At 41.3% G+C, this 16,050-nt stretch overlaps 1 protein-coding gene across 1 annotated transcript in view; it reads left to right on the top strand.

The window, feature by feature from the left end:
* The window catches only part of RORB (RAR related orphan receptor B), a gene marked incomplete at both ends in the record, with an annotated part of 65,769 nt that overhangs the window by 19,144 nt on the left and 30,575 nt on the right, over window positions 1-16,050 (top strand). Inside the window, one exon of the mRNA XM_080820498.1 lies at window positions 8,049-8,450. Within this exon, the coding sequence (XP_080676624.1) occupies window positions 8,049-8,450 (402 nt within the window). The remainder of the gene's footprint in view (window positions 1-8,048; window positions 8,451-16,050) is intronic.

The following is a 16,050-nucleotide window of genomic DNA, read 5'->3' on the forward strand; positions in this document are numbered from 1 at the left end:
AGAAAAGAAAACCGTGTGCTGGTCGTACATGAAGAAGATAAGAAAGTATAAAAATACTGTATTGCTTCTGAAATAGGAAGAAAGGAAAGACTTTCCTGTTGTTCATGGAGCAAACTGGGCTACCAAGTTTTGGTGAGAGCCACATAGGCCTGGGTTGGAGCCTATCTAGGTTTGCCTGTGCAGGAACGGTTTCCTAGGATGTGAGATTTTCAGAGCCAAAACCAGGGACAGTTTCAGGGAAAGCAGGACCGTGAGGTCACTGGGTGAGTCTGATAGGTGCATAGGTTGCTTGGTACGTGGAGATGCTAAGGAACGGCCTGCATGTCTGTAGGAAGCGCAGAAGTTCTACTGTTGGGCATGGACTTTGGGAAAGCATCATGAAAATCGCAAAGGCTGTAACAGAAGTCCAAGTCTTTAAAAAGGCCATGTGGGTGGTGTCCTTCTCATAATACAGCCCAAATGGGGGATGTGGGTCCCCAGCTGAATTCCACAGATTAATGAAACAGGACAAATAAACTCACACAAAGAATTTCATCTTGTATTGCTTTCATTTTTAAGCACTCATCTCAACTAATTATTTCCCCAATGACATTGGCCACAGCACTCCTATATCAGGTTGTGAGCAACCCTGAGTCCTGGGGGCATTTCTGTCTTGTTCTCACTGTATCCTCAGGGTCTAGTTAAAAGCAGGCACCTAAATGTTTACTGAATAAACCATGGAATTCTCTTTTACCTGGAGCCTGACATACAGGCAGTTCCCCTGGTACTTATTCTCTGTGTGTAAATTGTTGTGGATTCTCTGCCTCTGGTCACACCTCATGAAGGTCAAGGTACTATGTAAGGAAGGAAGGGAGGAAGGCTTCCAGATTTTAAAGAAATACAGGTAACTGGCATGCACTGTCTGTTGGTATAAAGGGATTTTATGAGTTATTAAGTCACCGTGAGCCTTTTACTCATTTGGATGAAATCAGTTCTCCATAAGTCTTGGTATCTAAACATAAAAACTGCTCAGTTCTTAGCTTGCATTCTCAAAGTACTTATAATTTTTTGTTTATCTTTTTCTACTTCCCAGTCCACCTAACTTTGCCTTGCATAAACATATACCTAGGAGATAAATTTGACCCCCCCCAAAAAAAAAAATCTGACTTTGAGCCTTTCAGTTTATAGGTAGCTTCCAAAGTCGCAGAGATGTAAGTTTCCAAAACTCTTCTATTAACTAACTGACTTTTTGTTGTGTTTTGTTTTTCTTGCTTTTGTTTGTTTTTCTTGTTTTTGCTTGTTTTACTTGCTAACTGTGTAGCTTACTCCTAGGGTAAATTGATTACACTATGTACTTCCACATAACTAAAGTGAAGAAGGTAGAGGGTGGGGATTTAGTAGTTTTAAGGATTTATTTAGTGAAATTATATGGGAACTTGAGTTGATGATTTTATACTTTATTTTCACCATAGTGAGGCAACATATTAATTGACAGTGTATGGAGGAGAGTACATATTAATAATTGTGCAAAAAAAATAAGTCATTAGTTATTTGTCTCTGTTACTTCTTCCTACAATAAAAGAAAGTGCCTCTTTTGGAAGGCAGGTCTTAGGAGTCCATGCTGGTGAACAGAATTATGGGCAAGAAAAAGGCATATGGTCCAAAGTTCTCAAAATCTAGGAGATTGTCTGAATCCCATGGCATAAAAGAAATGTGTTGGGGGGGGAGGGTTATTTAATGGATAAAGCCACAATCTACTCTCAAGGGGGAAGAAATTCGCCACAGCACAAAAACTTTCAAGTAAAAGTAATACAATGAAAATGTCTTAAAGACACTGGGAATTCAGAATAATGATCCACCTTAATTTTAGGTCCAGAGATAATCCTGAGACAGCCAGAGATGTCTTCGAAAAGATGTCCTAAATATGTTTTATGTCAAACTAATGATGAGGAGAAATACTTGGGAATGAGGATAAGAGGCTCCAGCAGAAGCAAAAGATGATTCTAAGGGAAAACAATTCTTCTTGACTATGTTATATAGAGGAAGTTTCATCTGAACCTTGATTATAAAGGGTACTTTGTAGCAAATAAATTATACTAACCAAAGTAGCTGACTAGGTTTAATCTCCTGTTGATATGTAATGCCTTGTTTGTGGATTTCAAAAGCCCCAAAGTTATAGTTGATTACCTATGTCTAGTAAGGACTCAAGAATGAGAAATGGTTAAAAAAAAAAAAAAAAAGAAAAAGAATGAGAAATGGTACTTCCTTTGCCACTAATTTATTATACTTACCTTCTACTGATTAGGCAAGTACTTTCAAGGTCCTTTAGTGGTAGTACCAGTAGCCAAGATAAGATGCCCTCACACCTAACTTCTTTCTGCATACACCTTGCCCATTTTCCTTCAGACAGAAAGTGTCATCTTCATTTTGATATTTTCATTTGCTTTCTGTCAGTTATACATGGCACCAAGAATGTTTATTTCACCATACCTAGTCAGCAAAGCAACATGGCTACTTATGGATCATTTGATATAACTGTTAAAATCACTGAACTTTCATTAATTCCTGAATTTCCACTTCTATAATGGTTTATCAGCCATGGCACATATATGAGTAGACAAAAAAACTCAGCAGTAACAAATTTGTTCAAATTTATTTGGGGTAAAGACTCGAAAATCAAATCCACTTGGCATGCACACACATGTGTTTCTGTGTCTAAAAAGGCGAGGGCACACATGTTTATATGTGTGAGAGTTGATAGCATGTATTCGCCCACCAAATCTTCTCCACATTCGTATTTATTTTTCTTTTTAATGGGCCCTTCACAAACGTTAGTTTCAGGAGTCTTCAGGATAAACTTTCCCATTATACTACTACAAACAAACAAACAAAACCCAGAAAAAAATGCTTGGTGTCAGCAGGAAGATGTGGGGCCCCAAAGAAAAAGCATGATACTCACCTTGCAATAATTTGGGTGTGTGACCTCCTAAATGACATCCATCAATGAAAAAGCAGCAGCTGCCCTACAAGAACAGGCATCACAGATTAGGCTTCTACTTCTCCAGAATGGTATTGTCCAATATCCAGAATGGCATCCACATGTCACTATTTAAGTTTAAATTTAAATTTTTTAAAACTAATTTATTTTAAAATTCACTCCTTCACTCACATGAGCTGTATTTCAAGTGCTCAGTAGCCACATGTGGCTTGTGGCTACCATCTTGGAAAGCATATAGAACATTCAGTCATCACAGGAAGTTCTGGGAAAGGAGAGCGAGGAGAGAGAGTATTTTTAAATTATGAATAGAGTTGGGTAGGTTGAATCTGATCTTTTCTACAAAGCTTAGAGCACTATAAAAAAGGCATATCCTTGAAATTAAAAAGAGTTAAATTAAGACCGGTTTCCTTGGTAAGCAGCAAGATGTAGGCATAGAGAACTTTACAACCAAAAGATTGTAAGATAAAATAATTTCCAAAATGACTATGGTAGTTCTACGATTGGGTTTTCTTGAAGCCAAAAACACATCTCTAGATGTCATGTGTTAGTAAATACAAATCCTCAAAGAATCGATGACTTTGTTTTATAATTATTACAAAAACTTCTGTTCCATTTAGAATCCCACAGTCTGGGGCGCCTGGGTGGCTCACTCATTCAGCATCTGCTTTCGGCTCAGGTTGTGATCCCAGGGTCCTGGGTTCAAGCCCCACATCAGGCTCCCTGCTTGGCGGGAAGCCTGCTTCTCCCTCTGTCACTCCTTCTGCTTGAGTTCCCTCTCTCACTGTGTCTCTATCAAATAAGTAAATAAAATCTTAAAAAAAAAAAAAAGAATCCCACAATCTAAATAAATATGAAAAGATTCCCAATATTTTGCATAAAATTGTTCTTTGCTAGTATGGGATCAAAATGAGTGATAAGAGCATATCATAAGCAAATATCATCATCACTGAATATTTATAAAGCACTCTGATATATACAGAATCGTGTGAGTTTGAGAGCTAGCAGTTTAACAAGTGGCTGCCTCTGTACTCAAGTGAAAATCATTAACAGAATAATTCAAGTTTGAGAGGGGCAAATGCTTAAAATATGTGCCATTCTGATTAATGAGTAGTGGTAAGAAAAATGCTAATACTTGAAAATATAATAGTAATGCAGCCTTTGTTAGAAATAGGCCTATGAATATAACAAATGTTTTTACAAATGGTGACAAGGAATTTTTTATATGTATAATATATACCTGTCTGTCAGGAAAGTTTTCAGTAGATTTACTTGTTCCATGTACTAGAATCATTTTCCCCAAATATATCACGACTTTTGTTACAGGAAGGGGCACAAAACTGAAATACTGGCTTATCGGTGTTTCTGAAATAAATGGAAAATTTATTCTAAAATAGTATTATAGTAATTGTTAGTGAAGTTCTTGATTTAGGATGAAGCCAGATAATTCCAAAATGTAGGAGAGCTTTAAGTTGTCTCTGAAAATATTTCGGTTTGTTGGTGACCTGGAAAGAGCATAACTATTCACCATTGGGTTTTCAGGAGTTTACCAGGGCAGAGGTCTGGACAGCATACTTACTTGACATCATTTGCTTTGATTATGAGATGGTTAACAGCACATTTCTGAACCTAAAATTATTTAATGTAGGGTCTTAACTGAGTTCACTCACTCATCTGCCTCCAGCTATAGGTCAGTCTGTGCCTCTGCCGAAGATGAATAGCCTTGTTTGGAAAGATCCAGAGGACTTGGGCGGGGCTTCACAAACCTTATCCTCTAGCAAGCTGGTTTAGGCACGTCCTTTTCCTGGTGAGATAATTCAGTCACACAAGTACTTCTGAAGCCTCTGTTTGTCACATGTCAATCTCCCATTGGCCCAAAGCATGTCACATGACCCTGTGGCAAGGGGTGGGGCTGGGGGGGGCCCTTCCCACAATGATAGGTGGTGTGCATTTACCCTGGGAATAGGTATGAAGAATCAGGGTCATTAAAGCAATCAATCCACCCCAATGTATATTTCACTTAAAGGTAGAGTGTATGGAAATCTGAAGCAATTTTTAAACAGCAAGGGTTTTAAAAAGAGACATTGCATTTATGTCTCCACAATGGAGGAGTTTCTCCTCAGTTGTTTTTTTTTTTTTTCCTCTATAGATCTTAACAAAAAAGTATTCTACTAAAGTAATTCAGAAAGTAGATCTACTCCATGGGGCACCTGGGTGACTCAGTCAGTTAAGCAGCTGTATTCAGCTCAGGTCATGATCCCAGGGGTCCTGGGATCCAGCCCCACATGGGATTCCCTGCCCAGGGGAAAGCCTGCTTCTCCCTCTCCCTCTGCCCCCCGCCCTGCTCATGCTCTCTCCTGCTCTTCCTCTCTTTCTCTCTCAATTTAAAAAAAAAAAAAAAGGTAGATCTACTCCAGCCAAAATAAAATTTTAATCTACAACAATAAATAGAAATTTTGTATCCATCTGCATAGCTCTGTTATAAATGCTATGCTGAACCTACATGAATGCAAAGGACAGGTTAGCAAATAAAGAAGGGTGTCAATTAATTTCTTGGGGGGAAAAGTTCTTCTTCCTGAATCCAGAGTTATCACGGTTTATTTTTTCTTAAACAAAAAAGGTTTTCCCAAAGGAATTTATATATTATATAAAATATATGAATTTATTAATACATTTATTTATGAAATTATAGTTAAAATGTTATATATATTATTTGTAAAGATACAGTATAAAGGTACACAGGATGCTTTCCCTAAAATTTTCTTTAGAATTTTGTCCATGGACAAACTGGAAATGTTGCACATAAATGTGTGTCTGAGATACAGAATCTAAAAAAGAGTGTGTCTCTACCAACAAAATTAAATGCAGTGATCTAAATGATTCCAGACTCTATAAAAATGACAGTTGAGGTGGAAAGGGGAATTTGGTGTGAATTAAACATGTGAATTGTCTTCGGTCAGAAAACTTACTGGGTAATTACCCCTTTGTTTTTCTGTTTAGGCAGCACCACAACTTAGTCTTTTAAGGAGGACCAAGGAGAAACAGGAAATTTGGGCTGCTCTAAATCCAGCCTTCATAGCCACAACCTTCCAGCAGGCAGGAAGGAGGAAGACAGCATGTCCCCACTCTCAGAAGTATATGTAGCCTTTCCATTTACTTCCTGCCACCCAGAACTTAGTCACAGCGACACCTGCCAGTGAGGGGGGCTGGGAAATGTGGTCTCCATTCTGAACAGCCAACGCTTAGAGAGAATTTGGTAGCTCTGTAACCAACAGAAGGAGAAAATGAACATTGATGGAACATGGCAGGGGACGGGGGCGTTGTGAAATGGCAGCTCTTTCACTGTAGGTATCTCTCTGGGGACTCTCTGTTCTGGAGAGTTCTTAAGCACTTCCTCATTTAGTTTTTCTCAGAAATTATGTTCACCAGCGCTAGTGACTGAATCCAGGAATTGGACCCGCTTCTACCCTCCAATTTCTTCTTTCTACATTCCCTGGGCTTCCGGTACCAAAAGATGATTGGGGTAGCAGGGTCTGGGTGGCTCGGTCCATTAAGCATTTAACTCTTGGTTTCTGCTCAGGTGATCTCAGGGTGGTGAGATCAAGCCCCAAGTCGGTTCCACGCTCAGCAGGGAGTCTGCTTGTCCCTCTCCCTTTGCCCCTCTCCCTGCTCACTTGGGTTCTCTCTCTCTTTCTAAAATAAATTAATAAATAAAAATATTTTCTTTGCAAAAAGGTGATGGGAACATTGTCGGGAAAGAAAAGAAAATGGAAACTCAGAGAGGAACCTCCGTGTTTGTCATAGTCCCCACCATTAGCATGAACTGAACGACAGTGTTTGATGATTCAGACAAGGTGGTCCCTTGGCTTCAAATACTCACTTGAGAGGAAAACTGTCAATATCCATAGCAGTTCAGGAGGTTAAGCTCTTCTAGTTAAGAAACAGTGAATCCAGATCAAAACACCCTCAGATCATTCTGTGACCACTTACAGAGCCTCTTCCTTCTTTTTCCTTACAGCGGCTATGGATTTTTCCAGAAGAGATAGGCAATGTAAAACTCGGGGGTGGTAGAACAAGAAAGGAAGGATATAATGGTGGGCTCACTTGCCAAGCTCTGGATATACAAAACTTCTATTTTCCAAAGACTGAATTTGGTCCCAAAAGCCAACTGAAGACAAATGCTTACTTCAAGTGGTGTTCATCATCCTTGGTCTCACCCACTGTGCTGTTCAGAAAATGTGAAATATGGGATGCCTGAGTGGCTCAGTCAGTTAAGCATCTGCTTCCAGCTCGGGTCCTGGGATCGAGTACCTCGTCGGGCTCCCTGCTCGGTTGGGAACCTGCTTCTCCCTCTGCCCCAACCCTGCTTGTGCTCTTTCTCTCTCTGACAAATAAATAAAATATTTTTTTAAAAATGTGAAATAATAGGGTCCTCTCCAACAATCTAGTAACCCTAGTACTTAGCCCAGGAAGCTGAGAAAGAATATTGGTTGACATTTTTTTTTAATTTCATAAATTCTTTTTTTATTTTATTTTATTTATTAATTTGACAGAGATTACAAGTAGGCAAGAGAGGCAGGCAGGGAGAGAGAGGAGGAAGCAGGCTCTCCGTGGAGCAGAGAGCCCGATGTGGGACTCGATTCCAGGACCCTGGGATCATGACCTGAGCCGAAAGCAGAGGCTTTAACCCACTGAGCCACCCAGACGCCCCTTGGTTGACATTTTAAAAGCAGGCGCTATTTGATAGTTTTGGGTTTGTGGGTTTTCCCCTGCACAGAAGAAAGAACCAGGAACTATGCTTTCTAACTTCATAGCAATAAGAGATACATACGTAAGTTTGGACATTTCTTCGAAGCTTAGATTTACTTCTCACTATGCACATTTTAAACCAGGACGGACCCTCCTGAGTCTGACCTTCCCCCAGGTGTGGGGGGCAGGTGAAGGCACTCTTGGGTGTCCAGGTGCTGGGATTCTGCGCATCGATGTTGAGGGGACAAGCACCCAGGACCCCTTGGACTTGCCGAAATGATAACCCCAAGCCTCTCTCCTGCTTTTCTCTCACCCTCCCCCGCAGCTGTGAAGTTCGGCAGGATGTCCAAGAAGCAGCGGGACAGCCTGTATGCGGAGGTGCAGAAGCACCAGCAGCGGCTGCAGGAGCAGCGGCAGCAGCAGAGCGGGGAGGCCGAGGCGCTGGCCAGGGTGTACGGCGGCGGCCTCAGCAACGGCCTCGGCAGCCTGAGCGGCGAGGCGGGGGGCGCTTACGCCAACGGACACGTCATCGACCTGCCCAAGTCTGAGGGTTACTACAGCGTGGATTCCGGCCAGCCGTCCCCGGATCAATCTGGACTTGACATGACTGGAATCAAACAGATAAAGCAAGAACCCATCTATGACCTCACGTCTGTACCCAACTTGTTTACCTATAGCTCTTTCAACAATGGGCAGCTAGCGCCAGGGATCACGATGACCGAAATCGGTAAGTGGGAGTCGCCTCCCAGCTCCTTTTTGGCAATTCTGCTCTGAAGTCAGTCGCCTTGGTCCTGCGTAGTGTGGTCGTTGTCGCAGGTCTAGGTTCGATGGCTTGCGTGCTTGGCTTCTAGTGAAAAATGCTATTTGAGTTAAAAATCTTTTTTGTGATAAATGTCATTGGTCTCCCGGCCCACAGAATTTGATACTGGGCAATGGAAGGAAGAGGACATGATCAACAGGAAAGTGCTGTGTGTAAAGGTGTTCTCTGTTGAATTTGGGTTCATCACTGAAGGAAAAATATTATTGGCATAAACAAGAGAATTTCAGCAAGTATTCAGAGTGATACTATATAGAATAACTATAGATATATACTAAATAGAATATAGATATATACTAAATAGAATAGCTAAGGGATGTAGAAGCAGTTTGTAATACCTGAATGAACAGGGCTCCAACTCGTTCTCTAAGATAACTTGGGACAAACCAGAAGCAAACAGTACCTCCATTTCCTTCTTTTTAAAGGCAGAGGAGTAGACCAGAGACCTGTGTAAAGATCTGTGTCTCTTGTAAGTCTGAATTCAAGAATTCTACATGGGAAGAGAGTCTAAACTCCTGGCATGGAAAGAGGGGAGTCTGGAATGTTACAGAACGTATGAGCAGCCAGTAAGTTACAGTGAAGAGGGTGAGTCACAGGCATGAATGTGACAGCAACAATCCTCCTTTGGCGGCAATGATCTTTGATCCTTAGGGAGTGGTCCTCAAGAGTGCACTCTCCTAGCCATGCTCTCTTCTGACCTGTTTCAAATTTGTTTTACCCTGTTAAGCTCAGGAGTCTATTAACCAGTGGATCTCGTTAACTAACTGCCATAAAAATATTGATGTAGGTTTCACATGAGCCTCCTGGGTCACGAAGTTGCCTGTTAACAGTAGCCTAGAAGAGCTACCCAGACAGTGGCTCCGTGGGACTTCATTGTGGTCTTAGGTATGGGGGAGGGGGAGGGAAGCGAGCTGGGCCTCTGGAACCTTGGAGGAAACGCTCACGTCCTGCCTTGAGAGGGTCACTAAGCCCCAGGCCACCTGAGTTCCAGTGCTGACTCTGGCTTGTTATTTAAGCTGGAGCAAGTTTCCGGATCCCAGTTTGCTCATCTTTATAAAGGGAAAAGTATTAGTTCCTAGATCACACAGTTGTAGTAAGAATTAAACGAGTTCATACTTGCAAAACAGAGCAATGTTTGACACTCAGCAAGTGTTCAATGGTTATTATTTGCATGCCAGTCACCTTCTCTGTCTAAACTATGAGTAGGAGCCCAAAGCCTACGAGTGTTTTAAATAAAGCTGATGTGAACACATAATGAAGTCCATGCCATATGTATCTTGGCTATTTCCACCATCTGGTTGAGGAAGAGTGATGTTACACAGTTATAAAACCTGAAACCTTACCTCTCTTTTTTAGCGATTTAGCATGTGACAGTGAGTAAGGAAGTTGTTGACAAAGCACCTGCAATGACATTCATAGCCGAGAGACACAGCAGACTAAGCCTCAGCCGTCATGACAAAAACCTTCACTATCATCGCCACCCTTAACCTTGGCTTTTTAACTGTGTCATAGGCACTTTACATGCATTTAATTTCCACGAACATCTCATAAGTAAGAATAGGATTCCCATTTTACAGATGTGGAAACAGAGGCTTAGGGGTGTCTCATGGCTTTTCCCAGGTTTTTCAGTTCCATCCAGGCAGTCCGATTCCAGTCCTTTTGCTTATCCATTACTCTGCTACCTGCTTGGGTTTAATATCCACAAACTGCACTGTCAGCCAGTAAGGTCAGTCTTTCAAAGTGGAGTCGCTCCAGGTGCTTGGGAGGCTCAGTCAGTTAAGCTTCTAACTCTGGATTTTGGCTCAGGTCACGATCTCAGGGTTGTGAGATTTAGCCCCACATCGGGCTCCATGCTGGGCATGGAGTCTGCTTAAGATTCTCTCTCTCCCTCTGGCCCTCTCCCTTTTCTCCCTCTCTAAAAAAATTTTTAAAATAAATAAATAAATTACAGTCACACAGTCTTTCCAAGTCGACATATTAGAAAGAAAAAGAAGTGGGCACCATTTTTTGCTTTTATCCTCCTTCATATCTAAGTATCTGAGTCTGGTCTTGATTTTGAACATACATATAAAATGTAGGCAAAAACTCTTCATTTTGGGGCAGTCCTCTGTCCCATACCCCAAAGGAAAGGCTTCTAAGAATTCAGAAACCACAGTTCCTTTGTGGTTTAGAATCGGTCGGAAGTATTAGGGAAAGAGAACTACAGCCAGAGCCATCAAGTCTGGACCTCCATCTCCCAGTAACTTTTCCTCTCTGGCCCTCTATTTATTTATGAACTGATGCGTTTGGACAAGATGATTGCAAAACTCATCCAGATTTTCTAGAGACATCAACACCCAGATGAAAACTAGCATGTATTTTTTCTGATTATTTCTTGGTACCATTAGTCTTTAGAGATCTCTAGCTGAGCTGTGAAGTTGGGGGGTTTCTTCCATCAGACTTTCAGGGATCCAGCTGGCTTGTCCTGCTGCTGTTCGCAAATTTAGCAGGCCCCTAAACCCAAGTAGCGACTTGGTTCACATTTCATTAAAACAACAATGCCATCTAGTGGACGCAGACTCCCTCTATGTGTGTCAAATGCATATAACCTATGACAAGTCACAGTAAGGTGATACACTGTTCTTTCTTGCACCATCCAAAACACTGTTCCTCATTTCACTAAAACACCGTGTCCACAGCATTATCGTTGAGCAGAAAAGCATCTGTGGTATGGAATGGTAGTGAAGAATTCTTTCCAAAGCTGAATAGCCCGAGTTCAAATCCTAGTGTGCCCTTTCTCGTACGCAATCTACCTGATCTCTTTGGGTCTCAGTTGTAAACCTGGAACAGCAGTAGTCCCACCAGAGGGTGTTCATGAGATGAATTAATACTCCTAAGCTCTTAGATCGGCAGCTATCAAGCGTAAGCTGTATTATTATTATTATTAATGTAATTGATATTGTAATGTGATTTGTATCATTATAATTAATAACATTAGTGGTTATTACAAGTAATATAAGTACCTTTTATTGAGCACCTACATTGTGCTGAGCAATGTCCTCAATTTATTCTTATAACAATTGTATTATGCCTATTACAGAGGTAGGCGTGTGTCCATTTTACAGATGAAAAAAAAAGGCTCAGAAGTTACAAAACTTATAAAAAAGCAAAATAAGCATGTGAGCTCAGGTCTGAGTAACATCAGAAGCCATTCTTTGAACCATTATACTGTATGTCCTCCCACCAAAGGGAACCCCTCACAAGGTAATTGGCATTTGCACAGCAAAACATGCCTAGTGTTTGCTGCCTGCCTGCCGTCCTTCTAGGTGCTACAAAGGAGCACCCAGAGTGAGAAAGCTGACATTTTGACCTGCCTTGATTAATGAGCATCTATTCTAATGTGGCTGGTAGCAAGTTGTCACAGAGAGAACTCTGTACAGACAAAATAGTCTCATTTTAGCCACATTCTCACTGGGTGAATTGAAAGTGATATGACACTAAAGAATTTTTGAGCATCACTCTTGGCTATTAGAAGCCCTGATCTGCTTTCCTCTGGTTTCTGAAGGAATAATGAACTGTGTATAAGCACGACATTATTCTGGTATTGAATTTATCATAAAAGCAGCTTTTTTTTTTTTTAACCAGTTTGGGGAATAGTTCGTGTAGAATATGGTCTTACAGCTTGGAGTTATTTTTTAAAAACCACATGTTTCAGAACCATGAAACAACTGTGTAAACAATAGAGGGTCATCCCAAAAAGTGAGTTAAAGGAATGTCATGAGAGTCAGGAATATTCCCCAGAAAATCCAAGCTTGTCTTTCTAAAAATGTACCAAAGAAACTACAAACTTCTTAGGTTAAGTACCTAATAATAATAACTTACTTCATGGAGAGAAGTGTAGAAAATGCATGTTAGCCATTTTGAGCTTCACACCAATGCCTTCAGCTGGATAGTGAAGAAATCCCATTTTGCAGATAAAGAAATTAAGGGATTTTCCTAGAGTAGAGTTAGTTAGGTGACAAAGTTTAAATTCTGACGTAGGTCCTCAACTGCCCTAGACTACCAGACATTTTTTTAAAACATATTTTTGAAATGTGCCTGGCCTTCAAGACCAGCAGACTGTGGCTCCTGCCCTCACCTGCAGACATGAAAACAAACGATAGTAATTCAGTGTGTCACACATTACAAGTCCTGGGCGTAATGCTACCACAGACCCTCGGGGAGGTGAGGGAGGTTGGGGGGGGCAGGTATTGCTTACTCTGAGCCATAGCTCTTAATAGGAATAGTTTATTCTCGTGGTCTTGGAAATAGAAAACAAAATGTGGGTAAACAAACAGAAAAATATGAAACATTTCAAGAATTATATCCTTGGGTTTCTCAAAATCCCGTAGGAGAAAAAGCCGTGAAATAAGACAAGGACGAAAGTAAGCAGCAAATTAATATTTAGGCAGGAGTATTAACTGGGTTTAGTTGGAACTTTACTTCAGGCTGGCATAAGGATGTGTTATATCTTTGGAGATAAAATTTTGCAGTGCTTGGTGGCTGGGAGAGAATGCTGGCTAACGGGTACCCAGCGAGCGAGCAAAGAAAGGAAGGGAGGCTTCTGTATGTGCTCCCCACAGCAGCTGTCAGACCGGTTGAGGGACCCAATAGGGTCCTTAAATGAGGAAAGCTCATTTAAGCTCAAAGATGATTGACAACATATCTGCAAGGTACTAGACAACAAGACAGTTCAAATAGCCAAACAATATGCTTTTAAAATCGGGGGGGGGGGGGACCCATCAAATTCGCTGTGAGGCTAAGGGAACAAATGACCTTTTACACACGCCTGAATTTGCTCTTGCTTTTAGTAATTTTCTCTCTAGATAAAGAAACGTGAATTCCTTGGTCTCCCTATATAAGCTTAAATATAGATTTAGTTTCCTGTTTCTTGTGTGTTCCATTTATGGAGTTTGGAAATTTAAGCCTAAAAACTAGGCATAAGCCTTTTTTTTTTTTTTAAGTTACCTATTCCAGAAGCTGAGTAGTAATAGAGGAGATTGCAAAGAGATTTGTATGAAAGTGATCTAGTCCCCTTCACTACCACTGAATTCTGTCAAGTCCACATAGAAACTCAGAAGATCTCACTAGCATGCTTTATTTGGGAGAAGTCTATCAATATTGGTGTTTCAGTTTTTACTTATTTAGAACCCAAAGCAGGTGCTATGGTCTTAAGGTGGCACGTTTAGTGACATACGCTTCTGCAGATAAATCTTTTATAACTACTTAAATCTGTCTATGCATATTCATATGTATATTTAATATACATTTCTCTGTGTGTAATTAATGACTTATTCAGAAACGGTACAGAGAATAGAATTTAGTTCTAGCTACGTATCTCCTTTGTCCCCTGATGGCACTGGTGGCAAACACAGGCAGGCATGTGATTCGAGAGCAACTGTCTAGTAAGTCACTGAAATAAATAGAAGTAGACCAAATTAGTGAGAAAAATCATTCAAGCAGCACGGGGAAAGGAAAGTCAGTGTCTTTTGTTCTCCCTTTCTTGCTTTGAGGGAAGACATCTTGGGAACTTCCACTGTCCTCCAGTACCTCTTGTTCCCTTCCCCCAACCACAGGCCCTTTGCAGGCAGTTTAGGGACCCTATGTTGAGGTTGAGAATCCTTACTCCACATACTGGTTGTGTGAACTGAGGTTCAATCTCTTCGTTCAGAAAAATAAGGTGGGTTGGATTAAATGACTTTGAAGGATTATGGTTCTCCCACCTCCTGTAGGAGGTTCAGCCCTCTGTACAAATATTCCCTCTGTTACAGCCACTCCCCAAAGAGAAGGGTAGGGTGGTAGACAGGAGGGACTTGCAAGCAGCTAGGCTATTCTACAAAGTGCTCAAGCTCTTGCCTGGGGCTGTGGCCAACTACACCTCCCTCATGAGGAGGGGGACCCATGTGCTGGGCTGACCCTAGTGGTGATAAAGTTAATAACCACAATTAGACCAGAACTAGGCACCAGCCTTTTCTCTCCCATCCACACTCCTGAAACAAAACAAAACGCAAGAAACTAGGTTGAAATGAGCATCAAGGATAACCAGAGGCTCAAGAAGAGGGTGGCAAGCAATCTCCAAGTACCGGAGTTCATGTTCATTCAGTATAAAGGATGAGATGCTGTGCAGATACAAGTTCAGGGTAAATCCACCCACCCTCACTGGCCCACTCCAACTTGACTACCTCCCCGAGCCTCTCTTGCGGGAAGAGAGGAGACTATAAAATGGAAGATATGTTCTTGACTGCTAAGGGGACTTAGCCCTAGCCCCAGGCCTACTCAGTTACCTCGGGCACTGGAGAGAGTCTTACTTGACTCCTCTGAAATTTTCACACCCCCTTGTTCTTTGCCACCTACAGAATTGGCTGCCATTTCTAGAATCCTGCTCTCTATCCCAAGAGAAATTTCCCAGATATGGGGACTGGCCTAACCAACTCCATTTGTCACATTTCTGGGATCTCTACTGTGGCCACACTCTTGTGTTAACCAGTCCATGGCTGTGCATTCCTCTCGAGTGTCCTGGGACAAAGAACTACAGTTCTTTGCTAGGGTCATTCAAATCCGTATCCTCCTAGATATCCTTTAATAACCTCACAAAGATGTTCCAAATGTTGTAGCCACTCTAGTATCAAGCTCTGTGCATTTAGTGGAGTCAATGGCATAATGTATACAGAAGCACTCTGTGACCAGCAAGGCTCCAAACAATTATAAAGATGGCTTACATTATAAGCAATACAAAGGTATATGCTCAGTTCAAGTTCGTGTACATGTTTGCATATTTGTCACAACATGCTTTACCTCTCTGTTAATACAGCTTCCCTAATGTGCTAGCATTCACTCCATTAGTAAATATCTTAACTCACCTTTTCTGTTTTGACTTGAAATTGCACAAAACTGATTTTCCTCACTGGACTTTTCCTAGCAATATTAGTTTGGGATTAATTTTTGACGCAGAATTCAGAACTTCGTAAGAAAACTCTAAAATCCACCAACCAAAAAAAAAAAAAAGAGAGAGAGAAATGCTATTGAGAAGCTGTCAATTTCACTCAATTTCAAAAGCCGTAGTAGATATGAAATATTCTGCAGTAAGGAAGAGGAAAGGAGATTTCAAGAGGTTCTGCCTACAACTTGCCGAGGGGGGAAATGTTTATGCTTATGAGATAACCTCTGAAACAGCCCCCACGGTCGAACAGCATTTTGAGTCATTGCAAGCTTTGACACTGGCTCTTGGCAAGAGCCCAGAATTGCTTTTCCATGCACTCATCTTGGGAAGAACGGGTTAGGGCTCAGATACCACGTGGGTCGTCGTGGAACACAGAAATGTCATTTGCTGGCCAAGTCACTGGAGGTTAATGCACTTCAGTGTTACTGGCATAGGATACAACCAGCCTGAGAGGCTGTCCCTGTCAGTGGGCTCAGGATTGACTTCCATGACGTTTATGAGTGTGGGGAGACCTGTGGTAAAAGTTCCTAGCTGGAAAGACTTATTTCTTTG

The sequence above is a fragment of the Martes martes genome, assembly GCF_963455335.1.
Source record: "Martes martes genome assembly, chromosome: 12".
Taxonomy (NCBI): Eukaryota; Metazoa; Chordata; class Mammalia; order Carnivora; family Mustelidae; genus Martes; species Martes martes.